Below are 26,123 nucleotides of genomic sequence, written 5' to 3' on the forward strand. Positions count from 1 at the left end.
TTTGTAAATCCTTGTGCAAGGAATGACAAAAAAGAAGGGTTCTTTGAACAAATATGTGAAGGATCGGTCGAGAAACATGAAATAATTGCATTCTCTTGTCCACTGTCTCTGTTAGTACAAGTACGGGTTGCTCTTCATTATTAATACACACTTGTATTTTAATTATGTTCAATTAATCGATCATCTAATCATGATATATATAAACGTCACTTAATCTTTACATAACTCAAACCTTCAATCCATAACCACTTGTGTTTCAGCATCCTTCTTTATAGAAAACCTACTTCCCAATGTATTCATTCACTCACCATAAAATTATAATTTTCTTCAAATCGAAACTCTTTCAAGATAAGGTTAAAAATTATGATGTGGGTTCTTAAATCAAATTGAAGTACCTCCTTAATTTTGTAGTTTGATAGCTGGTGTACACATGCCGAGGACTAAACTGATTATTTTTTTAAAATAATTGGAAACTATTTTCATCATATTTATTCATGAAGGACCAAATGAAATCAAACTCCATACAATTAAGGACCATTTTGATAATTTTCTAACGTGGTAAAGAAAGGAAAAAAGAAACTACGTATAGGAAATTCGAAAAGTAGAGGGGTAGTTCTGGAATTAGGAAATCACAGTGAATCTCATTTGAAATTCAAAAATGGTGCCGTTGTGCAAGATGTAGGCGGTTCAGTATATAAAACGGGTCACTGAGACGCTCCATAAGAGAAATCCCCAGAAGCACACACACAAACACAGCGAGAGAGAAGAAATGGAGGCTGCTAAAAATGTTGGTAAGAGTGTATCGGCGATGGAGGCATTCGAGAAGCTGGAGAAAGTTGGGGAGGGTACCTATGGAAAGGTGTACAGAGCGAGAGATAGGGTTACTGGCAAGATTGTTGCGCTGAAGAAGACGAGGCTTCATGAGGACGAAGAAGGTGTTCCTCCAACCACTCTCCGTGAGATCTCACTCCTCAGAATGCTCTCAAGGGATCCCCACATTGTTAGGTATCCTCCTTACTCAATTTCTCGCATTTCTAGGGTTTTTCTTTTTTTTTTTTACACTTTCAATTGAGATTTCATTTCTATCTGATTGGGGCGGGTTATATCTATTTCATTTAGTTTTGTATATTTCACTCTTTAGGTTTGTCATTTGTTATTGATATCTGTATCTTGCGTTTTTATATGATGCCCTATAATTGTACAATCAGGCTGATGGATGTTAAACAAGGGCAGAACAAAGAAGGAAAGACTGTTCTTTACTTGGTCTTTGAGTACATGGATACTGATGTCAAGAAATTTATTCGTACTTTCCGTGCAAAAGGAGAAACTATGCCCCTTAAAATTGTCAAGGTTTGTAGTCTAAATGATCGGAGTTGTATGCTACTTTCTCACACATTTGTTACTCTGCAGTTTAATGTTTAATAAATTTGTGCTCTTTGAAACAGAGCTTGATGTACCAGCTCTGCAAAGGGGTTGCTTTCTGCCATGGTCATGGTGTGTTGCACAGGTAAAACCACACTTGTGCCTTTTGGTTATACACAAACTCATAAAGATGTGCTTTTCATGGTTCGTTTTGTCACTTTTTCAATTTGTTGCTGCAGGGATCTGAAACCACACAATCTTCTGATGGACCGTAAGACGAATGTGCTCAAATTAGCAGATTTTGGACTTGGCAGAGCTTATACTCTACCCATTAAGAAGTACACGCACGAGGTAATTTTACTGTTCTGCTGCAGCAGCTATCCTGATTTATCTCTGCTCTTTAGATGCCCCTGTGTGAAAATATTCCCTTTTTACTTCAGATATTAACCCTGTGGTATAGAGCCCCTGAGGTTCTTCTTGGAGCTACTCATTACTCCACAGCAGTTGACATGTGGTCTGTTGGTTGTATATTTGGTAAAACTCTTATTCATCCTTCCTCTTCCGAATGATCTTGTCCTCCTTATAGGTTGTGTAATATACTAAGCATGGTGTTATAATTGTTCTTTCTTTTGTGGTTTGTATTCAACCTCAGCTGAACTAGTGACAAACCAGGCCCTCTTCCCAGGAGACTCTGAGCTGCAACAACTGCTTCACATTTTCAGGTTTAGAGCTAAAAATCACCAGATTTGAGCTTTGTTCCTTCTTACCTTTTCCACTATTCTAATCTTAACAGAATTGCGGTGCAGATTGCTAGGTACTCCTAACGAAGAACTCTGGCCTGGGGTGAGCAAGTTAGTTAACTGGCATGAATATCCCCAATGGAAACCACAGCCACTCTCAACTGTTGTCCCTGGTCTTGATGAAGATGGGATTCACCTTCTCAGTGTAGGTTTTTCTTTTTCTCTTTTACGATTGTCTGACTTTATTAGCCTGTTCGAATGTGTGGATGATTTATGGTGTGAACAATTTGTGTTTGCAGGAGATGTTGCATTATGAGCCGTCTAGGAGGATTTCAGCTAAGAAAGCTATGGAACATCCCTATTTTGATGATCTCGACAAAACTCCTCTCTGAAAGTCAGCACAGGACCCATGTGTTGATCAACAAAACTCGTCTAACCTTGTCGCAAGCTTTTATTGCTTTTCTCAAGCATCTTTTATTAGTAGTATCAATTAGTATGATGATGCGTTTCATCTTTAAACATAGTCTTTTAATATCAACTGGACCAATGTAAGCACAACTATGTGCAATGATACATTTTGCCATCACATTACTTGGGGTGTTTAGCTGCAAATTGTCTTCAAAGTTTAATAATCGCTGTGCCTACTTTATTTTTCTTTGCTTATTATCTCTAAATGCCTTGAACAGCTGAGTACAACATGTCTTCTCCGCTTCACTACTCCAAGAATGCCTTGCTTTAGAGAAAGCAACTGTGTTTGTGTGGGTCATGTTATTAATAATTTCCTTGCGAAATGAGCATTGCTTGAAGAAACGACACTATCTTTATTTGCACTTAAATCCCCAACAAGCCTTGGAGCTTTTTTGCTGTTGATATCACTGGTTATATTAATGATTACATCTAACAGGGTTAAACTTTTAGATCCTGATTTTCGTTATCATAGTAGACTGGTGGAGTCAACTTGTTTATGTCTGATATTAAAAAAATGAAGTTAAGATACAAGCCACATGAAGAATGTTGTCCACAGAGTAAGCGCTATTGAAGCCAATGCATAAGCCCAAAACATAATCACTGAACACTCACTCTCACCAGCTCCAAATAACTGTGTTATGGTGCCTGCCAAGTGAAACAAGAATTGTGTCATCTCATCTAAGACTTTGTATTGCAACAGACACATTTACATTAATGCCACAAGTGGTTACTGTCAAGAATTGTCTTGTCCATTTAATGCAGAGCAAACATAGGGATCTTTGGGGTTTTGAAATTGTGGTCCGGCCAAAAAAAAACACGAAAAGAACAGGACAGATGATAACTAGTTGAATGTCATACCAATGTTCATTGCTGGTGGAAGTGCAAATTGAAGTAAAAGCACAAATTGATATAATGGATCATGTTGCACCAAGCCCAAGCGAATAGCTCCTTTGACTACAACGATACCAATAAGAGGAAGGGCAATGTATCTGACAACAATAATGCCAAGAAGTAGGGATTTCTGAATCCCTGAACCGGTCAAACCCTTCAAAAGGTTACCTCCCATGATCAGCGTTAGAAGTGGAATGGCTCCATCCCTGCAATCATTTCAACAAGTCAAAGATGCTTTATGGATTACATTCAGTGACGCGACCAAGTAGTACAAGTTTTGATTTTGTGACATTATCTCCAGATTGATCTACAGCTAGAAAGCATATCATATATGGCTGCAAAATGGCATTCTAAAGCGATTGCATTTTATGCAGGCACTCTCAAGGTATAACAGTTTTATTTTTTGATTGATTCTCAAAATATGAACCAATTGTTATAGTCTATTCACACAGACTAGTAGTTGTGTCATACCCTAGTAAAATAGCTGAATTTTCGATTACACGTAAAGGAGCTACATCACCAATCATCAACTTCCTTATCTGAGGTACAAGTCCAACTATAAAACCTGCAATCTGTAAAAAAAAAATTAAAAAAATAAACTGACCACTTGTTAGTGCGCTAGTGCAACTTGTGTATTTATTCAGCATGTAGATACTGGTGACTGCTAATGTCTAGAGGATCTATAAAATGCTAACATAGAATAGTCTTTTTTATCGCCAAAGAAGAATTCCTAACCTAAGTCATGTGTCTCATTGTTTTTGAAACCACATAATGACAGATGATATCAATGAACTACTCCAATGGGTGTAAGTGTGCTCATGCAGGTACAGATGCCTATAATAATCAAGGATTTACAGAATTTAGTACACATTGAAAACCACCCTACAAATTACAAACAAGGAGCTTGTACATTGATGGTTGCCAAAAGACAACCCTTCGTAAGAAGAATTCTTTGAGAACAGAAATAAAAAGAAATTTTTCCAGGGTGGATAGGTCTAAAACATGTTTTGCTATTACTCCTTAAAAAATAGGTTTGAGGTTTTATGTGATTGATTAGTTGCAACTGCATGACCAAAAAGCTTCAACGTGTCTTCCTTTTAGACACAGTATATTAGAAGCACTAAACTAGAATTAGGACAATTGTGCAATATAAACAAGTTCAGAAAAAGGAACAGCAATAGAACAATACCGCTCCAGTGGTAGAAGGGGCCAATAATCTCTTCAGGTTGATCTTCCTTGAAACATTTTCCATGAACTGCTTTAGTCCAGTACCAAGGTGGGCCTGTTACAAAAATACAAGCATCAATATCAAAAATTGATACATAATTGTGTTTATTATGATACGTAAATAACTTATGGAAAAAAAAAATATGCTTAAACAGAGAGCATCTTCATATTTGTGCAGATCCAACATTGAGCAAATTAATTGATGTGAAAACGTCAATATAAAATAAGTGAAATCTGGTATGGATGAGTGAAAATGAAATCCTGTTCGAATCGGATTCTTAGAATCCTCAAACAATCAATAATGAGACCAGAGTGCATCATTTAAACTCAAAACTGTAGTGCACCATCTCAACTATCTAATATGGCGTAATCTCAGCAGAATTGCTGAACATTAATGTTGCATAGCATTATGTGTCATAGCTCATGTGATGAATCCTTTACAACAACTTCTGGCTATAAGGTTAACCCTACTTCACCATCTCCATTTAGTCATCTACCAGTTCTAGAGGGCCTCTCTAGATCATGTTATTCAAATGCAAGTTTTCCTATCTAGCATCTTTTTCCCTAATTAGTATTTTTTCTGTCTGTGGGGTAAGGAGTGGGAGAAGACTCTGGTTGTTGCATAGCCTGTAATATCCAAGATTGAGATGTGGAGCAATAATCAACCTGAGTTTTGTGATCAAATCTAGTGGAAGGAAGCCCAAGTTGTTCTGGTGGGGCCTTCGCCGGAAGTAGTGATTCTGTTGATATAGAGCCTTCTCTCGAAGATATACTGGCGGAGGAATCATTGATCTCAACTTCCTTTGAGCTCCTACTTGATGATATTCTCACAATATTATAAACATAAGACCATAGATAAATTGCCCCTACCTGAAGTAGAACAGTCACCGGGAAAGTATCAGATTTCCTTAGCATCAAAAGTCATCGATTTTGCCAGAAAGGTATTCATGTTTATACAAGTATACTATGGCCATAAAGTTAATGTTGGAGACCAATAAAATCCTGAAACCAACTAAAGTAGTTAAGAGACACATACTGCCATCGAAAGTGAAGCATAGCTCATTCCATATGTGTGACAAACACCAGGATCCCCAAAAGGGCTCCCTTTCTCTTTACAAACGGCTGGAATAATAATGAGAAGCATGTTGCCCAAGTTTCCTGTCCATGCAAAGTAAAATTGTAATTTTATATAACTTGAATACTACGGAAGCAACTCATCTCATTGTACAAGAGAGCTCTTTCGCATCCTTGTTCATCCTATTTCTTCATGAATTATTTGAAATAAGTTAGTTGATTTATTCCCATCTGTCTAAGAATTGGTGGACAAAGTTAACGGTTACATCCACCGCTGGTAGGCGGCAGCAGGTACGAGGTGAACTAGTCAAGGTGGTGCGCAAACGGCACCTTTGTATAAAAAGAAAACAGTAGGCTTTTTTTTTCCTTTGGCTAATTTTATTTCTTGGATACTGGAAATTTCTTATGCATGTCTTAAATAATCCATTAACAATATTTTCCACACCTCCATGGCTATTAACTTTTTGGTTGAATACTCATAATGTGATTTGACCAGAAGAAAGCAGACATGCACCAAGGGTCAACACAGTGACCAGGAACATTTTTCTAAATTCTTTTGTTCAATTTTTCTCATTTCCATGACCCAAAATGTACTTGTACCTAATGAAACAAACTGCCTACATTAAAGATTACACAGTAACAAGGTATGCTACTGTCTCATTCCGAGGTAAAGTTATTTTGCCTATCACATTGGTTCTAAAAGTGTGAAAAATAAACAATTTGCTTTGCTTTCCATCTCCAACACCTTTATGGTGAAACTTGAATGATCTCACGATTCGTTTCTCTGTTTAATTAAAGTAAAATAGTATCATATCTGGAGAAAATACTCCAACCAACAAGCATTTTAAACAGAATCCATACAAAATCTTGAGAGACTCATTCCACACAGAATTGCAGAGCAGCAAAATAATTAGGCTAGTCATACTATGTTGTATATCTACTTTAACCTTGATAAGGAAATTGTTATCAATTGAGTTGATAAGGTGCAAAAAAGATTCTCATAACTCGGAATGGATTTGAAATCTCAAGATCATAGTTTAGCAGAATAAGGAAGGTTAGCTAGTAAAACAGCCTGTATCTCTCAGTTGGTTCAACCTAATTAAATATACAGAGTCAACAGTAAGATTCTCTGATCACGACTATCTTTATTTTCCAATTAATTTTTGTCCAAAACTTGGGTATTACTAGTGTTTTCGACATAGTTGCTGAGTCTATAAATTCTATTTCAGGACAGAACAACTTGTGCTAAGCTGGTCAGGTCCCTCATAAATGAAAACAAATGTGCTCATAGTTAGCATCAACTATATCATCAGAGTTACAGTTATCTTCATCAGCGAGGTTTTACGTACATACCTGCAGCACAACAGCCAACAACCAGTCCACGTAGATGTTGGGGAGGCCTTGTAATTTGAAGGACTACCCAACCAAGAATTGAACCAACAATAAAAGTGAAGAGTATATTGAAAGGCATGAACCACCTACAATTGCAACTGAGTGAATAGGAGATACATGTAAGGTTTTAGTAAATAAAATGGATATGCGAAACTCACAATTTTTTCAAGCTTTCATATGTGATTGTTTTGGCTAAGTTGCTGGAGACAAGGGCTGGATTCAATACAAAAAATACTATCTGTTCGCAGGAGAAGTATCAGCATTGAACAACAAATTAGGGCAACGTTACCTCTTTAGGAAAAGAGAAAAAGTAATAAAAGGCTAAGGTTTCACTTAAGAGTAATTCTAGATTCCCCCAAAATGTATTAAACTTGCCTTATGTCCAACAAATCATACTTACTGATCTATCTATGTGATGTGGTACAGATTAACATGAAGATATCCAACAACACAAAATTATTAACCAACTAGAGTTTCAGCGAGTTATAATTTTGATAGCAGCAACAAATTAAATCTGGAATGATATGCATGGTGCAACCAGAGAACTGAAAAGGGAGTAAATTAATTAGTTTAAAAAAGAAATACTCCATATACTGACATTATTCAAATGTTTTCTTGCATCTTGTCCCAATAAGTCGATACGATCGAGAGCAAGTAGTAATCCAAGTGCGGTAATCAAAAGGACTTTGAGGACGGGCATTGATGCAGTGATGAAGAGATCCAACAGCCCCATCTTATCTTATGTGCAATCCCAATTCTACCACATGCGAATCTACATAAAACAGTAAAGTTGTTGTCTTTCCATAATTATTATTTATATAGACAGATAGATAATAAAATAATAATAATCGGCTAGTGGAAAGAAACGATTATGAAATACATAACCTTTGTCAAATTTCGTGAATCAAGGAGTAGTTTTGAGAGAACAAATAAATTAAATCAGAGGAGAAGAAGACGAAGGCAAGTCCAGGTAGGTTCGTACTAGAAAGAAAGAGAGATGCAGAAACGTACACATGCATTAAACATACACACGCCGACGAATTTGAGATTTGGGAATGAATGCATGACAAGTGAAATTAGAATAGTGACGGGCGTTAGAATAGGAAACAGACAAACCTTTTAAATAGTCGTTCTCTCTTTTGCTTCTACCACCTACCCGCCCCCACACACACAACTTTTGGCTGCCGCCTCCCCTTACAATTTAATATGACGGAATTTATTAAATAATATTTAAAATTTATCAATCATTAAAACTAAAATGTTATATTATCTTACATACAAGATTGCATAATAATGAATATTAATAATGTAAAGAAAAAAATGATAATATAACATCTTATCATTCCTCCTTCAATCAATCTTTTTAATTTGATTTTATAATTTATCCTTTTACTTCCAGGAGGTGTTACTATTTGATATTTTTGGGAAATCAAATGAACATCAATCTGAAATATACAAATATTCTAAGTCTAACGTGTAGAAAAGCTCAGCCCTACTTTTTGCTTTACATATATCATTTTAAAGTTCCTTATTTAAATGTGTCATAAGTAATTATTAAAATGAAAAATTAAAGGGAGAATGTATCATATTGGACAACAATTCAACTTATTATATATACTTGAAAGGGAAAAATATAAGACAAAACTATTTAGTTTGTTTGGGTGTTTTTTTTTTTAAATCAGCATACTAGAGTAGTGGAGTTCAATTTGAAACTACATTTTTATTTCAATCACAGTGTCGATAAACACATATATTACTTCAAAAAAAGTATTTTCAACTTGCAGTAAATTTGAGAATATGTTCATACTTCATATTGAATATGAACAATTAATTTATTGTGTAGTTATTTATGTCTCTCGGTTAAAAAAGGCTCAAGTCTAGTCATATTTCTCTATAGGTCATCCGACACACCCTTAAACCCATGTCAAAATTTTATTATTTTTTATCTTTTTTTCCTGGTTCACTTCGAACATCAAGGTGCGATAATGTTTTTAAGGTTTTTATGTCTTACAATGGCATACCAAAGGAAACTATTCCCCTCTAGTACCCAAGGTTTAAAGGAATAGATCCTCTCAGGACATAACGATTCTATTCACGGTATTTTGATACAAAAACAATTGTGTCAGTGAGTCGCTCAACAGGAGTAAAATACATGAATATTTAATTTTGCAAAAGAATAAAAAGTTCAAAATTTGAGAAAATTCCTCTATTTATAGACAATAAAGTATAGTGTGAACAAATATTATTGTGCCTTATCGAAAATGTCACATCTTTTTGGAAAAGTTACAACCCTTCAGATAGGTCATAACCTTGCATAAAAGTCACAATTTTTCATAAAAGACGCAACTCTTCTTAAAAGTCACAATTTTTCATAAAAGTCGCAACTTTTCATAAAAGTTACAACTTTTCTTGAAAGTCACAACTTTTCATGAAACGGGAAGACTAGTTTGGAAAATAAATAAATTAAAAGGAAATCCCGATTTGTGATGGCGCCACGTAGACGGGCCTAGGATTCTCTTATATATATATATATGATAGGTTAGAAATTTTTAATTTTTAATTTTCGGTTAATTTTATTATTTTTACTTTAAAATATGTGTTTATAAGCATTTTTTTTATTTTATCCAAACATTTTAAAATTGTTTAAAAGTTATTTTAATTTAAAGTACACATAAAATAAGTCAATTAACACATGCTCTAAATAACTAAGCTTTCATAGGATCATTATTTCAAATTGACATCTCATTTAGGATTATCATTTGAGATTCCAAATTCATTCGCAATAGTTTGTCCCTAAGGGTGTTCACGGGTCGGTTTGGATCGGTTATTGGTTAAAATAAAAATTAAATCAACTTAATCGGTTTTAAAATTATCAAAATCAAATATAATATACATCTATCGATTTGGTGATTATCGGTTTCAGTTTGGTTTGGTTTGGTTATTCGGTTATTAACCATACACAAAAATAAAAGAAACAATTCATTCAAAATGTGAAAAAAGTGACAACAATCCATTCAAAACTAAAAATAGTTAGAATGACTTAAATTACTGAACTTTCGATCACTAAATTTACTATCAATAAAACTTTAAAATTTACTATATTGGCCTAGAATGAAGAGACAATAACATTTTCAGTCCCACAAAGAATTGTCACAGACACTCATATACATGAAATCAATAAGATAAATGTTTTTATCTTCGACATTTTTGCTTTCAATAAGTAAATTATAAAGAAATTTTAATGAAAATATATGTAAGATCTTTAAAGTTGTTTATAAAAACAATATATTAAGTATGTCTATTAATAAAATATATGCATATAATTCATCGGTTCGGTTCGATTATTTCTTCAAATAAAATCATAACCAAACCAAATACTATCGGTTTTCAAAAATCTAAAATCAAACCAAATCAAACCCAAATAAAATTGGTTTTATTTTATCGATTTGGTTCGATTTTTCGGTTTGGATCGATTTTTATCCAAACCGTGAACATCCCTATTTGTCCCTATCATTTATAATAATTATATTAAACAATAATTATTATTGACTAATAGATCTTTATAAATTATATTTAATTGAAAAAATTGCAATTATTGAGTATGAAGATATGCAATTCTTTTAATATGATGTCTTAAGATATTTTGATATTTTATAAATGAACTATAATTTATTCATTTGATAAAATTGTATAAGAATTGAAGAAACTTTAATTGTTTTTACAATTTCTGAAGTTTTTATAATTTATGAAAAAATAAATAACTTAAAAAATCAAATTATTTGTCCAAATACATGAAACTTCAATTTCAAATTAATTTAATTTTAAACTATATCCTAACGGAAATTTCGACTTCAACATTACAATGTACTAAAAGAGTGTTATCATAACTAGAGTTGTCAATATGGGCTAACCCACCCCATCCGGGCTAACCTATACAAACTTTGAAATTTAACGGGTCAGGCTGGGCAAGCCTATTTTTTGTGTGGGCCAGAAAATGGTTGTCCCAGCCCTCAAGTACGTGGGCTACAGGCTTTGACAGGCCAACTCTCTTTTTTTAAAAATATATTTTTTATAATTTTTTAAATTAAATTATAATTTAAAATATATTATCATAAATATTGACAAGACAATATTATATGGTGTTACTACTTGTTAATCAAATCCACAAATAAAATTATCTTTATAATATTTATTAAGTTCCAAGTAAAAACATAAATAACTAAATAGAAATATTAAGCTAGTTATTTTCCAATAATCATAATAAAACACAAAAATCATGACAATATTCCATAGGCTATGGCCAATATAGTGATTCCCTAGAAGTTTTAAGGAATTTTAATTTTATGTAGTACATATTTTATAAACATAATTTGTATTTAAATTGTAATATTTTAAACTTTAAACAGATTTTGAGTTTAGACTCTTGTTATTTATAATACTCTATTTTATTTTTATTTTTTAATTAATTTTTATTTGATCCATGGGACGGCCCTATTCATATTTCATAAGCCCAAAAAATTGGCAGGCTTATTCAGATCGGGCTAAATTTTTTTTTTCTTAAATGGGCTCAAAAAATAATAGTCTAATCCTATCAAATTACGAATTAAATCAAACCGGTCTAATAGGCCTAGCCCATATTGACGGTTCTAATGATAACATACAAAAGGGTATTTTACGATCATGATGAAAAAAACCAGACATCCTGGTCTCACTGCCTGTCACCATCTTCTTCTTCTTTATTGGCCATGAGAAAATTAATGACCGTCTTTTTTGGTTCAATTATTTTTAAAATCATTTATGTGTACATTGCCTTTTGCAGATCCACGCTAGTATTTTTTTAATTATTTATGTGTCTAATTTATTTTGTTTTACTTTTCTCGTATGGTTAGTTCATTATTTATCGAAAAAGAAAAATTACATGTATAAATAAATATACACTAGTTATTTAGTTAATATATCTGTAGTTTACCTTAATTACAATTTGTGATCTATTTTTAATTATAATTATGCGGCTTAATTTTTTAGTTTTGTATAATTCGCACGTTTGTATAATTTAGAATTTGTATAATATAATTTGTATAACTGTTTACACTTCAGATGTTTGTAATTGTATAAATTCGTTATTTTAAGTTTATACAAAAATAACTGAATTATACAAATGTACCCGTGAATTATACAAACGAGACAACTTAAACTATAGCTACAACCCGTAAATATGCAAACTATAGCTATAAAACATAATTAAATTTATTATAATGGCTATTTGCAAAAATTCTCCTATTGAAAATATTATTGATGGGCTCTATATTGACCAAAAGAAATTTTGAATCATCCGTAATAACTTACTGGATCATACCTATAGCCTGTACATTTTCCACAACATTTTGTATAGCATTTAGGAATTACAAAACAAAAATTCACAGTTTTTCTCTATTTTTTGTATGTGTTATTTCATGAATTTATTAGAATATAATATACTAAGTGGTTTTTTTTGTCCAAATTTTCTTAGAATAATTTGTAATGACCTGGTTAATGATATTCACATCCTCTACATCATTCACTCCAATTTTTCTAGCATTTAGGTGTTGGAAAACAAAAATTCAGGATTTTCTCAAATTTTTATGTGTGTATATCCATGAACTTTTGAAAATATTATTGTCGACTCTTTTTGGTTCAATTTTTTTTGAACCATCGACCTGTTGAACCATATTCCTCTAAAAGATCTAAGCCTTTTTTTTCTTCAATATTTTAGGGCCACTGAATAAGAATTCAAAATTTTATTAATTTTTTGTATGTCAGTTCCTTAATTTTTGAAAATATACTGGCCGATTTTATTTGACCCAATTTTTTTTAAAGATAATCCATAATAACTTAGTAAAGGGTGGTTGAGTATAAGTAGGCGTTTGGCCATGCAATACCATGCGATATCATATCACGATATGGTATCGTGAGATGGAATCTACGTTTGGACATGCGATTTTACGTTGATTTCATCTCATGATCCCATATCATGAGAAGTGATACCATATTCTCCAAAAACCATGATATGGAATTATATGGTGATTCTATATCATGATTTGAGATATTTTAATACAATAATTGATCTATAAGTTTATATTTTGTTAAAACAATCTCACATTTATATCTACTAACCATTTGTTTCATATGTAAATAAAATTTATAATCACATAATTACTTTTTAAAATGTATTATTCTCACCAACATAAAATTTATTATTTTCACCAATATATAGTCACTTTAACTCACACCTCACGATTGTGAAACTTTTCAATATTCACTTGAAATAATTAACCGGCATGTTAAAATAGTTGCCGAGACAATTAGCAAGATGGCACCAACATTTATACAACCAAAAGATATGACTGGTGTACATTCCAAATTTCGACATAATCCTCAATTTTGGCCTTGGTTTAAGGTAAAATTTCAATCACATTAATAAATTTATTTTATGGCCTTAATAAGTGAACATTTATATTTTATGTGTAAGTTATTAGTATTTAGTTACATATTTCCTATTAACTTTGTTTAAAGAGATAATATTTATTTTATGACTTTGCATTGTCTTGGAAGTACTATTTTTATGTTGTTGATGCTGGTTTCCGAAACACAAAAGGATTTTTAGCTCCATACAAAGGACTACGCTATCATTTGCAAGATTACCGAGGAAGTGAAAGAAAGCCTTAAAATGCCAAAGAACTATTTAATTATAGGCATTCATCTCTGCGCAATGTGATTGAATGGACTTTCGGAGCTTGAAAAAATAGATTTAGAATACTGAAACAATGCATGAACCATTATGATATTGATACACAAGTGAAAATTGTCATAACTTGTGCAGTGTTACATAATTATTTGCGAGAATACCAAAGTAGTGATGAAATATTTATGGTCTATAAACATGAAGATATAGTTACAGAGGATATTGACCAACAAATGAATAAAAGTAACAATGTTGGTTCGTCTTCTCGGTCACATGATCGAGAAATGCAAGTTCAACGTGAGGAAATTGTACGTACTATGTGGGAGTATTATATTAAAGACCAATACACTTCAATTTATGTTCAGTTTTTTTTATTAAATTAAAGTTAGATGAAACAATTACTTAAGTGGAGAACAAATAACTTTGTAATAATTTATTATGCGATTTTATAATTTTTTGTTTATTTGATAAGATTGAATAAACAATTGGGACTATTTTAATAGTTTTACAATTTATGTGATTTTTATGTTTATGAGAAAATATACAACACAAAAATTTCATATCGCATGTCCAAACAAACCTTCAATTTCATCTCATGATTCCATATCATAATACCATATCATGATACCATATCGCATGACCCACCTTAATCCCCCATTCTTTTGCCATTTGAAAAAGTTGTAATAAAATGATTATTTTACCCTTGGGCTTCGAAAATCAGTAATTTATATTTATGGTAAATAAATTTGTACTTTGGTGGAATCGAGAGGGAAAATTGGAATTTTAAATTGGATTTCGCCCGCTTCAGTTGAACCCTAATCCGAAGGTGGTGATTTCCAAAACAAGAGAGTGAAATGTCGAGATTTGATTACCCAACACTCCCTCGACAAGACATCATCGCTGTATTAGCGGAAGCTCAAATAGCGTGTGTCTCCGACGAAGATCTCATCAAACCCACCCCCGACTTTGTCACCAAACTCTACTCCAGCATTCTTCTCCATATCGACACTCTACAGTATTTAATAACCCAACCTTTACTTGTCTCAATCAATCAATCAATCAATTTTATTTCTAATTACTTTCTCTTGTCTTTAGGGATGATCATGACCAGCTGGATTTCTCCGCTCTGGAGCACCTTGAGAACCCGGATCTTCATGTCGACTCTTTTCGGACCATTAATTTGTTTCATAAGATAAGGGACATGTTGGCTGCTTTGGATTGTCCAGAGATATTTACTCTAAGGGATTTGATCAAGCCTGACCCTGATCGCACCCGCTTCTTTGTCGGAGCCATCCTCAACTTTTGTCTTCACAGGTCAGTAGATACTTTTGTGTTTTCAAAGGGCCGTCTTTGTTAACTCAGGCAAACATATCTCTCTAGTTAACTAATGGATGAACATTCATTGTTCACTATCTCATTCATCAACCTGCAACAGATCAAAAGCTTACACAAACTTTGTCTTTCCAAGTTTGGCACACATATATGCTTCTCTGTTTGTTTTGAAAGGGCTAGCTAATGGACCAGTTGCTGTCTTTGTTTACTGAGGCAAAGATATATGTGTTTTATCTTGCTTAATTTGACAAACAATCATTGTTCACCATCTCATTCATCAACCTGCAAAGAGATTAAAAAATTCGGACAAACTTTGTCTTTCTAGTTTACATAAGTTTGGCAAGCAAATATGCTTCTCTGTTTGTTTATGATAAATGAAAATACTTTGCAGAAAAAATGCTTCCAATTAATAGCTGGAATGGAGAAGTTTACTAGCTTTTGCCTGAGATTTTCTTTTCTTTTGTCCTTCAACTGAATTATCACCCCGTCTCACCCCAAAACAAAGTGTTGCTCAATTTTTCTCTTTAATGTGTTGTTGAAAAGTTTAGGGACACTAAATTAAATGCTATAAGGCCGATTGTGGAAGATCTGACTCTCATTGATGAACAACGGCTTGCTCTGGAGGCTAGAATATCTCAGGTATCTGAAGTAGTAGAAAACATTTTTACAGGAAGCTTCTTTCTCAAAGTTTCTCTCAAGTTACTTACACTGTGCCTCACAGTTAAATGAAGAGATTGCAGTACAAAATGAATCAAGAGAAAGGGAGATGCCTTTGGTTCAAGAAATAGATTCTAATGTTAAGGAACTGAGGCAAACAATTTCTGGTCTTAACAATCACCAAATGTCCTTGAAGGCCTCAATAAGAAAACTTAAGGAGAGGGCTAAAGAGATAGATGAAAAGGTCAGTTGTTTGGCTTTTTTCTCCTTTTAATGTCATATTTATTATTTCATGAATTACTAATAGCCTAACACTGGATTATCTGTCTGATGAAGAATATTTGCCATATGTTTGGTGTTGGCTTACTTTAGGTCCTATGTTTCTAGGGATCTTTTTAGCCCAGTCAAAGATTTGTATGATAGAGATTTACATCAGTGGAAAATATAGAGAATTGTTGAGTATTCTTGAGCATAATTGGTTGCTCACAACTTGAATTTATTATTACAAAGTGAGGACTAATTTTTTTCTTTCACTCACATTCTTGCAACTTTGTTTATTGCTTTCTCTTATTTCTCACTTGCTCCTCACACTTCTCACTTGATGACTCACTTCATGCTTGCCTTCTTGCTTACTTAAGCACACATACATCTCAAATGACCATCCTTATTTATAGGTGGTGATGGAAAAATTTAGTTGAGTATTCTAGAATAGCCCCCAAGGCCTAGCTCAAGTGGCAAAAGGTGGAGGATTTGTGGTTTAGGTCGCAGGTTCAAGCCCCACACCATGCAAAGCGAAGCCCGGTATTTAAGTGGAGAAGGGTAGAGGGGCGGGCCCATTATCCACCGAGTTTAGAAGGCTGTGATTGGTCCAAAGGGCGGGTCACATACATATTTCTCGGTTATAAAAAAAAAAAGTATTCTAGAATAAACCCTTCCACTTATTTAAGGAATTGCCCTTCCTAGAATATTTCTAGACTTCTCTCTCTAGAATTTTCATTCTAGAGCTCTTATTTCAAAAAAATAAGTCTCGAATATTTTAGATTCTTCTTTGAAATATCCTGGATATTAAGTTGGTGATGATTGTTCAACAAAAACTTTTAGTACTTCTATATTTTGTAAAATATTGGCTTGAGATGAGTATAAATGGAGCAACATTGTCAATGAGGATTCATATGACCGATGTCAACTTGCTTGGAATTTAAGTGCAATTGCTGTATAATGGTAGTGTTTGAGCCATCTTGTGCACACCTCGACTATATCTCATGTACTTGCCATCTCCTACCAACAAAAGGACAGAGTAACTTTACCTATCAAGGTTTAGACATATGGGAAGAAATCACCTAGTGTTTTGTTGGGTTTGGACCCTGGTCTCCATGAGTTTCACCCACTTTATTAACGCTAGGCCACACCATTGGGCGTAGTTATTGTTTATCGCATATTATTGAATACAAGCTAGATCATAGTTTCTTTGATCACTGTATTATAGAATTTAGTATTTTTGTTTCCTCTCATCTACATCTTTCCTCTATGCAATTTAAATTCAATTTTACATTGTTACTTATTTTAATACTCATCTAGGAGTCATGCCGGTTTCAAAAAGATATCTGTGTTATGAACTAATATTCCATTTGCATTTGGTCTCCTTCCAGATTTCTAATGCAGACTTTGCATTGGTACAAGCTGTTCATGACAATGCCAATTTGCGTTCTAAGATTGTCCAATCACCGGATAAGCTACAGGTATGAGTTATTACTGACTGTTGAGCTGGTTTTAAAAGAGTATGCATCAACTATGTCTTCTGGATATCTTGTGCAAGTGATGTGGTTTGTTATTTGTCAAGGGTGCTATGACATTGAGCATGCTGGTATATTAATATTGTACATAATTGCAAATATGACTGATTTACATGCTGTAACTAAAGTATCTAATCTGGATTTCTTACATTTCTCTTGCTTTGACAAACCTATGACATATCTACCTCCTGTTCTGAGGCATGGTTCCAGTTTCTCTAAGTTGAGATTCTTTCTTTTAGCTAGATCATTTCAGATTCTGTTTGTGAAATTAATTGCAAGTTTTCTGCACTTGCTCCTCTAACATCAAGTTGCTGCAGCCTTTTCGTTTCATGTGTTAATTTTTTGACTATTGAATTTTGTAGAGAGCACTGGAGGAAAAGAAATCATTTCAAGCTGAGATAAGGAATGCTGAAAGAGCAGCAATGCAGTCTTTTCAAAATAAAACTGCAATTCTTGAGGTTTATACAAAGGTACTGTTCATCCAATACAACCTTTATACTATATTTTCAACTCATAAATTGCATCTATTCACTTTTTTATGCTCAATAAATGAGAAACGGCATAGTTATTAGTATGTAAAAGAGAAGTTGCAGGAGATTTATAAAAAGTGGAATGTTGTGCTAGCCTCTCATTGTCATGACATGCCCCTTTGAAAAAATGCAGTACGTGGCCAGGAACAAACAGCCTGTTTGGCGAAATCACCCTTTTTCTACATTAGCATGAGCAAAAGGCCATAAGTATTTAGTTATGTGTCCAATTGATTGGATAATTATTTATTAGGTCTTAGCAACTTATCAAATGAGGTAAGAATATTTGATTGACATGTGTGGACAGTTTGCAGCTGGACATCTCATAAGTTATTTCTTGAATAGGAAATTGTGGAAGAAAGAATTTGAGTGAATCTACCTCCTAAAATCAAATTTTCTCGTTATGGAGAAGAGTTGGCTGGGGTGATTGGAACTAAAATTTTGCAAGCATGCTTGCATGTAAAAGCTATACCTTCATAGCAATTGTACTGAAATTGTTAATATATACAACTTTGAGTGGAAGTGCTTGATGACATTCTCTCATTTTGTTTTTCTTAATTATTGTTAAATTTTGTCTCTTTGTCAGGCTTACAAGAAAATGTCCAAGAACTTCAATCAGATGCAGGCTATACAGGAGCAGGTTATCATGCATGTCTTGTTTTGGGATAAAATTTGTCATTACTGCATTTTCAGTGCATACTTCTTAATTTCTCATAATAAATTATTTTACCTGAATGCATTTACTATTGTAAAGAAGACAAGTGAAAGTTAGATAATCAGAATAAGGAAAAGAAATAATTTATGAATACCTAACATATTTGCTTATTTAGATAACAAGGAACCAAATTACTTTGATCTACTAGATGAAGAAACAGTCATTTGAAGTGGAAGGAAAATAAATATATAGATCTATCTATGATGTAAACAATTTAAGATGAATGCACGGACATCTTATATATAAGATGTCCGTGCATTCATCTTAAATTGTGTGAAAATATATTCTGAATCTCGGTTGATGACAGGGAGCTATCCAAATTTCACATCAACACGTGCCACTTGTAAGTGTTTTATAGCAGTCGTGAGGAAAATAACAACTGAGTCCAAGAATCATAAAAGTGCCCTTTAAAGTTGTGAGACGTCACTTTCTATAGACTATTAGAACAGAAATAAGTATATTATATATACATTCCTACCTAGAATAGGAATAAGAATAGGAATAGGAATCCTAGTTGGAAAAGGATTCCAATGTGGTGTCTATAAATAGGGTCTCAATGTAACAATTTAGATACACAATTCAATAATATTTTTCCCATATATTTCTCACATGGTATCAGAGCGTTGGTGAGAAACTTCAAGTCACCGTGTCAAATTCCGGCGACGACGGTTGGGACTGATTTGTGTCATCTTTCGTTCTGAAAGTGTTGTGCGAAAGACAACACCATTACGAGGCTCGGGAAGCTCAAGAGACCAAACCCTAGTTAGATCCATCGGAAAAAAACCCCTCACGCACCGTTCGAAGGCAGAAGTTTTCCGGCGAGATCCGGGTCATGCGTTGGCGCGTAAGTGCTGCTCCGGTCAATTTTTTTCGAGCTGTTTTCTTCTGTTGGGGTTGTCCAGTATTTTCGATCATAACCCATTCAGTTTTCTCCAGATCCGATCACTGGAATTAGGGTTCCGGCGATTTTCAGGCAGTTTCCGGCAAGTTCCCGGCGAAAACAGAATTTTCAGACCACTGTAGTGCAGTTTCAGGCAAGTTCCCGGTGAAATCAGAATTTTCTGACCACTGTAGGCAGATTCCAGCAGCTTCCAAAATTTTCAGACCACTGTAGGTAGTTTCCAGCGAGTTCCTTACTATTTTCAAGTCAAATTTCGAAATATGTCTTTCGGGTGTGATGTTTTTGGCTCCAAAAATATGTGGATTGGAAGGAAATTCAAGCCATATAATCACTTCAGAACTATTAATGGGAAGTTCAAACGATTTAGCTTGGGATTCTTCAGTTGAATTATGGTGCAAGGGTCAAGGTGTTCAAGATCACTTAAATAACAATGCTTGCGTGGTAGATGAAAAGACAAAAGGCTAATGACGAAGGTGCAAAAGCCAAAGCACAATGGGAGAAAGTGGATGCCCAATTATGTAGTTTCCTATGGCGCTCTATTGATTCTAAGTTGATGCCCTTGTTTTGCCCATTTCAGACATGTTATTTAGTTTGGGAAAAGGCACTTACTTTATACACTAATGACATATCTCTATTCTATGATGTGATATCTCGGTTGACCAACTTAAAAAAAAAGAATCCGATATATCTATTTACTTGGGACAAGTACAGATAGTCATGGAGGAATTTGAAACGTTGATGCCTAACACTACAACAACAACAACAACATGCCCAGTGAAATCCCACTAGGTGGGGTTTGGGGAGGGTAAAGTGTACGCAGACTTGCCACTACCTCATGGAGGTAGAGAGGCTGTTTCCGGGAGACACTACAAATGTGGAAAAGCAACAAGAGCAAAGGCACACATTGTTTCTAGTTCTTACACTTGCTGGACTTCCTACTAACCATAACTCTGTGCGTGACCAGATTCTAGCCAGTTCTACGGTTCCCTTAATTGATGAATTATTCTCTCGTCTACTTCGTCACCTTCCAGTCACAAAGAAGTTTCATCACCTACTGTTGACTCCTCTATTCTCGCATCTCAAACCATATAAAAGCATTCATACCAGTCTATGGAGAATCGGTGAGGGGGAGGGCGTTTTGAGTCTCTGCCTTACTATACATCTTCTGATCATCCTGATGTATCTATGGTCTTACCCATACCTCAAGTTTTACCTGTACCAACTTTTGAAGAATCTACGGTTACTTCTACATCTCCTATTGTAGTGCCACCACTCCTAATTTATCATCGCCGTCCGCGTCCAGCCCTAGTCCCAAATGATTCATGTCATGCGCCAACTCTTACTGCAGACTTGCCTCCTCCTAGCCAATCGCTTGCACTTCAAAAAGGTATACGATCCACTCGAAATACTAACCCTCGATATACCTTCTTGAGTTATCATTGTCTATCATCACCCCATCATGTCTTTGTATCGTCTTTGTCCTTTATTTCTATTCCTAAGACTACAGGTGAAACACTTTCTCATTCTAAATGGAGGAAGGCTATGGTTGATGAGATGTCTGCTTTGCATAAGTGGAGCTTGTCTCCCTTGCAGGTAAATCTATTGTTGGTTGTCATTGGGTTTATGCAGTCAAAATTGGTCCAGATGGTCAGGTTGATCGGCTTAAGGCTCACCTTGTTGCCAAAGAGTATACTCAGATATTTGGGCTAGATTATAGTGACACTTTCGCTCTTGTGGCTAAAATAACATATGTCCGTCTTTTTCTATCTATGGTTGTCGTTCGTCATTGGCCTTTTCATTAGTTGGACATTACGAATGCTTTTCTACATGGTGATCTTGAGGAAGAAGTCTATATGGAGCAACCACCTGATTTTGTTGCTCACGGGGAGTCTAGTAACCTTGTATGTCAATTGCGTAGGTCAGACCATATAGTAGTCATCCAGCAAGAAAGGGAAAGATCACTTAGCGCAGTGGAATAGGAAATAGAGTGTCGAGCACAACTTTCGTGTCACCAAAAATCCTTTTTCGTTTATTGGGAGACTGAATGAAAAAGGGTCGCGACCAGTCTCTTTGTAGTAGTAATAGCGGGAAAGAAGAAACGATTTGGTCTCAATAAAAAAGCCTATGAAAAGAAAAGAAAATGGAATTGAAAGTACCTTGCCTTAGACTTCGAGTTGACAGAGAGGAATGACTGAACTCTGAAACACTCCTAGAGCTTGGTTTGGGAAGTTCAGCACAATAATTCAACAGTTTGGCATGACTTGTAGTGGTGCTGATCACTCTGTGTTTTATCTACATTCTACACCAAATCAGTATATCTATTTGGTTGTTTACGTTGATGATATTGTTATCACTGGTAATGATCAAGATGGTATCATCAAATTGAAGCAACATCTCTTTAAGCACTTTCAGACTAAAGACCTTGGCATATTGAAGTATTTTCTAGGTATTGAGGTTGCTTAGTCTAGATCAGGTATTGTTATTTCTCAACGCAAGTATGCCTTGAACATTTTTGAGGAGACAAGATTGATGGGATGTAGACCTATTGACACTCCTATGGATTCAAAATTTAAACTCCTTCCAGGACAAGGGGAGCCACTTAGTAATCCTGAAAGGTATAGACAGCTCATTGGAAAGTTGAATTATCTCACAGTGACTAGACCTGACATCTCTTTTTTTGTGAGTGTTGTAAGTCAGTTTATGACTTCCTCTTGTGATAGTCATTGGGAAGCAGTTGTTCGTATCATGCGATATATAAAGTCAGTTCACGGTAAAGGACTACTCTATGAGGATCAAGGCCATGAGCATATCACTGGATATATAGACGCTGATTGGGCAGGATCACCCTCTGATAGACGTTCGATATCCGGATATTGTATTTTAGTAGAAGGTAATTTGGTGTCGTTGAAGAGTAAGAAATAGAGTGTGGTTGCTCGATCTAATGCATAATCAGAATATCGAGCAATGGCGGCAGCAACTTGTGAGCTAGTTTGGATCAAACAATTGCTGGGAGAACTAAAATTTGGCGAAATTGATTAGATGGAACTTGTGTGTGATAATCAAGCAACTCTTCATATCGCATCAAATCCAGTGTTTCATGAAAGGACTAAGCACATTGAAATTGACTGTCACTTTGTCAAAGAAAAGCTACTCTCAAGAGATATTGTTACGAAATTTGTGAAGTCAAATGATCAGCTTGCAGATATCTTCACCAAGTCCCTCACAGGTCCTCGTATTAATTACATCTGTAACAAGCTAGGTACATATGATTTATATGCACCAGCGGGGAGCGTTAGAACAAAAATTAGTATATACATTCCTACCTAGAATAGGAATCCTAGTTGAAAAAGGATTCCAATGTAGTGTCTATAAATACGGTTTCAATGTAACAATTTAGATGCACAATTCAATAATATTTTTCCCATATATTTCTCACATAGACCATGGTTGTCATGAGTTCTACACTAATTTTCCCCTGGATAGTTGTCATTCTAAGCAAAGCAGTCATGAATGCCTTTAAATTTTGCCTAAATCATATGAATGATACTCGCAGGTTAATTCAACTAAATCTATTGAGAAAGATGTTAAGGTTCTCAAACTAAAGCTGAGTGATGAAGAAGTACAAGAAAAGTCCCTTGAAGCTAAACTAGTTGAAAGGCAAGGAAAAGGTAGCCGTAGCTGTTTTTATTACGTTCATTTGTAGTTTCCTCTTAAGTCCGATGCTAATATCATATATTATCCAGCGGACCAATTGGAAGAATTAAGAAAGCAATTAGAGAAAGAAAGAAATCTTAGTTTTGAGGAGGCTGCCAAAGAATTGAAAAATGTAAAGTTGGAAGTGGAATCAAAGAGGCATGGTCTTGAAGCTAGGCAAAATGACTTGGAAGGTGTACTTGCAGAGGTACTGTTATCATGTCTTGATTTTCTAAAACAGTATATCTTGTTTGAGCTTGCTCCTTACCAAAATCACCTCTTCCATTAGGCGGATGCAATAACTGAAAAAATTAACTCAGTAAGGGAGTCTGGAGCATCAAAATGCCAAGAATTGGACCGTAATTGCGAAGAAGTCATAGCAGAGGTACAACTATCTCAACATCTATGTTCTACATATCTATTTTGGTGAATAAAACAGGGATTCGAACAATGGGGAGCTAATATAATTGAGGCCTAGTTTGCCAATGGCTATTTTAATCTTTGTTTACTATTATTTGGATCAGTCTCTCTCTCTCTCTCACGCACTTGTTTTTTCCCCTCTTGATGCTCTCCCTCTGGGTTATTAATAGACACACGATAAGCAGATCGCAGGAGGGTTAACTATGCAAAAGTGCTTATTTTGTTGGAATGAATTGGACTTGTAACTCCAAGCCTACTTTTCTATGCGTATTTGTGTAAATTTTTTCTTCTTACTTTTCCTCTGATATTATTGTTTTACGTTGCTACACTGCAACTTCTCGTCGCCTAACTCAGAAAGCAAATATAAGTGTTTTTTTTTGCCACAGTAACATATATGTAGAAGCAATAGAATTACATTATATCGCCTTCTTAGTATTGTCTGATTGCTTTAACGTGTTCTAATGTCAGTTTTATCGCCACTCAAACTCAATCAAAGACTTGCTACCGGACATTGAAGTGGACGAGACAAGTGTTGAGAAAAGGAGTTGATCTTTAACTATATCTTACTCTTATATATATATATCTTCTTATCTTATCTTCTTATTTATTAGAATTATTATTATTGTTAGAATTAGAAGTGGGAGTTTAAGAGGAGGAACAATGCATTCACTAATTGTAAAAAAGGTAGAGGAGTTGTACTCTTTTGTTGAATTGTTTTGGACCTATTTGGTGCAATTGAATTGTTGTGTTTCTCTTATTGACATGTGTGTTTCACTTTACTACATATAGATGAATCCCATCATGTTCTTATGAGTTTATTCATGTTATTCTCTGTTATATAATTTGAAAAAAATTAAAGCTGTTGGGTTCTTTATTTTCAATTAGTACAACAAAATTCATAGAAGTGGAGAAAGTATTTTGAAAGTAAATGGTTCTTTGCATGAAATTAAACTGTTGGGAGTGAAATTGGTCCCAAGTCCTGGTGAATTCTTTGAACATTGTTGGTAGAAATTTTGTTCGTATCTTTATGTTTCTTCTCTGTGTATATATTTTTGTGAAAAAAATAGTATGATAATTGATAGCTAATGAAAGTTGTAATTGTTAAAATGATTGGGAAAATTTCAAAAGGTGAAAAAAAGCAAACAAACCTAGAGTTAGAGTTAAATGGGTGTTCAATTGTTGCATACTAATCACACCTACATAGTTGCAGATTTAAGCACATATCTATATTAGCAATACTCATATATTCCTTTGTCCAATAATACTTGTTCATTATTTACTTTGAATACTTTTTAAGAAATTATAAATAAAAGGTTAATTTTACTGTCATCTTTTGAATATAATAAATACAATTTCTTAAAAAATGTAATAGAGAAATAACTATAATTAATGATAAGGGTAAATTAGGAACTAAGTGTAAAATTATCCATTGATTTTATAAAGTGAACAACTACTGTTGGACGGAGGAAGTACCATTTTACCCAATAAAATTATGAAAATTCGTGAACTAATTCATTCTATCTATGATATACAACTTCCATTGTGTAGGGTACAATTCATATAGCAGTGTTTCCATAAAGTCAAAGCAAACTTAATCCTCCTTCATTTTGACAAATGTATTTTAGGTCTCTTTTCATTTTGAGGTCTAAGAAGCTGGACATTGCACAACCTTGAGAAAAAAAAAAAAAGGATGGTACTATATGGTGAGGTGAGTAAAAAATGTAGCAACAAACATGGTGATAAGAGCGATGATGATTTTGATATTGGTACATTGGCCTTAAGCAGAAGAAACTTGCATCAAAATCATCTTCATATAGTTCTGGGAGAAGTTTTAACTTTAAGGGTGTATATCGTAGGACTGAATTAAGTTTTATTGTGCCTTTTATGCCCATGGTTGTTGAGGAAGTAGAAATCATGAAAATTGTTGACTTAAATTGTTCATCCATTAATCTAATAATGTACATTAATATTCCTCACTTTTTTTTTTTTTGGGAAGTGACTACTTCAGATTTGATGGGGAAAAATTTAACTGAAAAACGTGATATACTCTCTATTTGGTGAAGGTTTTTGAATACTTTGACAGCATACCTTTTTTAAGTGAATTCTAGAAATTTACACTTCAAATTTAATCATTCTCTACTATATTCACGCCTAAAATCACTCTATGGCATCACCAATTATCCCCATAACTTTATTTTTGAATTTCAAAC

General features: G+C 34.2%; 3 protein-coding genes across 4 annotated transcripts; 2 read left to right on the forward strand and 1 right to left on the reverse strand.

The window, feature by feature from the left end:
- Positions 1–714: 714 nt before the first annotated feature.
- Positions 715–2,710, forward strand: LOC125856861 (cell division control protein 2 homolog D). Its single transcript, XM_049536507.1, has 8 exons — positions 715–1,005; positions 1,209–1,350; positions 1,446–1,507; positions 1,602–1,713; positions 1,803–1,896; positions 2,015–2,084; positions 2,169–2,307; positions 2,402–2,710. Exons 1-8 carry the CDS (start codon positions 770–772, stop codon positions 2,492–2,494), a joined length of 948 nt encoding a protein of 315 aa, XP_049392464.1. The 5' UTR covers positions 715–769; the 3' UTR covers positions 2,495–2,710.
- A 344-nt stretch (positions 2,711–3,054) lies between these two features.
- Positions 3,055–7,948, reverse strand: LOC125856794 (protein PIN-LIKES 3-like). 2 transcript variants are annotated; one of them, XM_049536421.1, is made up of 9 exons: positions 7,753–7,948; positions 7,313–7,392; positions 7,116–7,240; positions 5,725–5,846; positions 5,355–5,558; positions 4,651–4,743; positions 3,933–4,033; positions 3,429–3,667; positions 3,055–3,215 (listed from the first exon to the last, which is right to left on the reverse strand). In XM_049536421.1, the coding sequence occupies exons 1-9, from the start codon at positions 7,885–7,887 to the stop codon at positions 3,091–3,093; spliced, it is 1,224 nt and encodes a 407-aa protein (XP_049392378.1). In that variant the 5' UTR covers positions 7,888–7,948; the 3' UTR covers positions 3,055–3,090. The 2 variants fall into 2 exon arrangements, with proteins under 2 accessions (XP_049392378.1, XP_049392379.1); XM_049536422.1 differs by having other exon boundaries at positions 7,313–7,367; positions 7,753–7,896.
- Positions 7,949–14,637: 6,689 nt separating this feature from the next.
- Positions 14,638–24,605, forward strand: LOC125856374 (kinetochore protein NUF2 homolog). Its single transcript, XM_049535906.1, has 11 exons — positions 14,638–14,890; positions 14,971–15,189; positions 15,756–15,846; positions 15,929–16,108; positions 17,514–17,603; positions 18,020–18,127; positions 18,771–18,824; positions 23,354–23,468; positions 23,544–23,701; positions 23,783–23,878; positions 24,382–24,605. The coding sequence occupies exons 1-11, from the start codon at positions 14,730–14,732 to the stop codon at positions 24,460–24,462; spliced, it is 1,353 nt and encodes a 450-aa protein (XP_049391863.1). The 5' UTR covers positions 14,638–14,729; the 3' UTR covers positions 24,463–24,605.
- The last annotated feature ends 1,518 nt before the right edge of the window (positions 24,606–26,123 follow it).

Source organism: Solanum stenotomum, chromosome 2 (genome assembly GCF_019186545.1).
Source record: "Solanum stenotomum isolate F172 chromosome 2, ASM1918654v1, whole genome shotgun sequence".
NCBI lineage: Eukaryota > Viridiplantae > Streptophyta > Magnoliopsida > Solanales > Solanaceae > Solanum > Solanum stenotomum.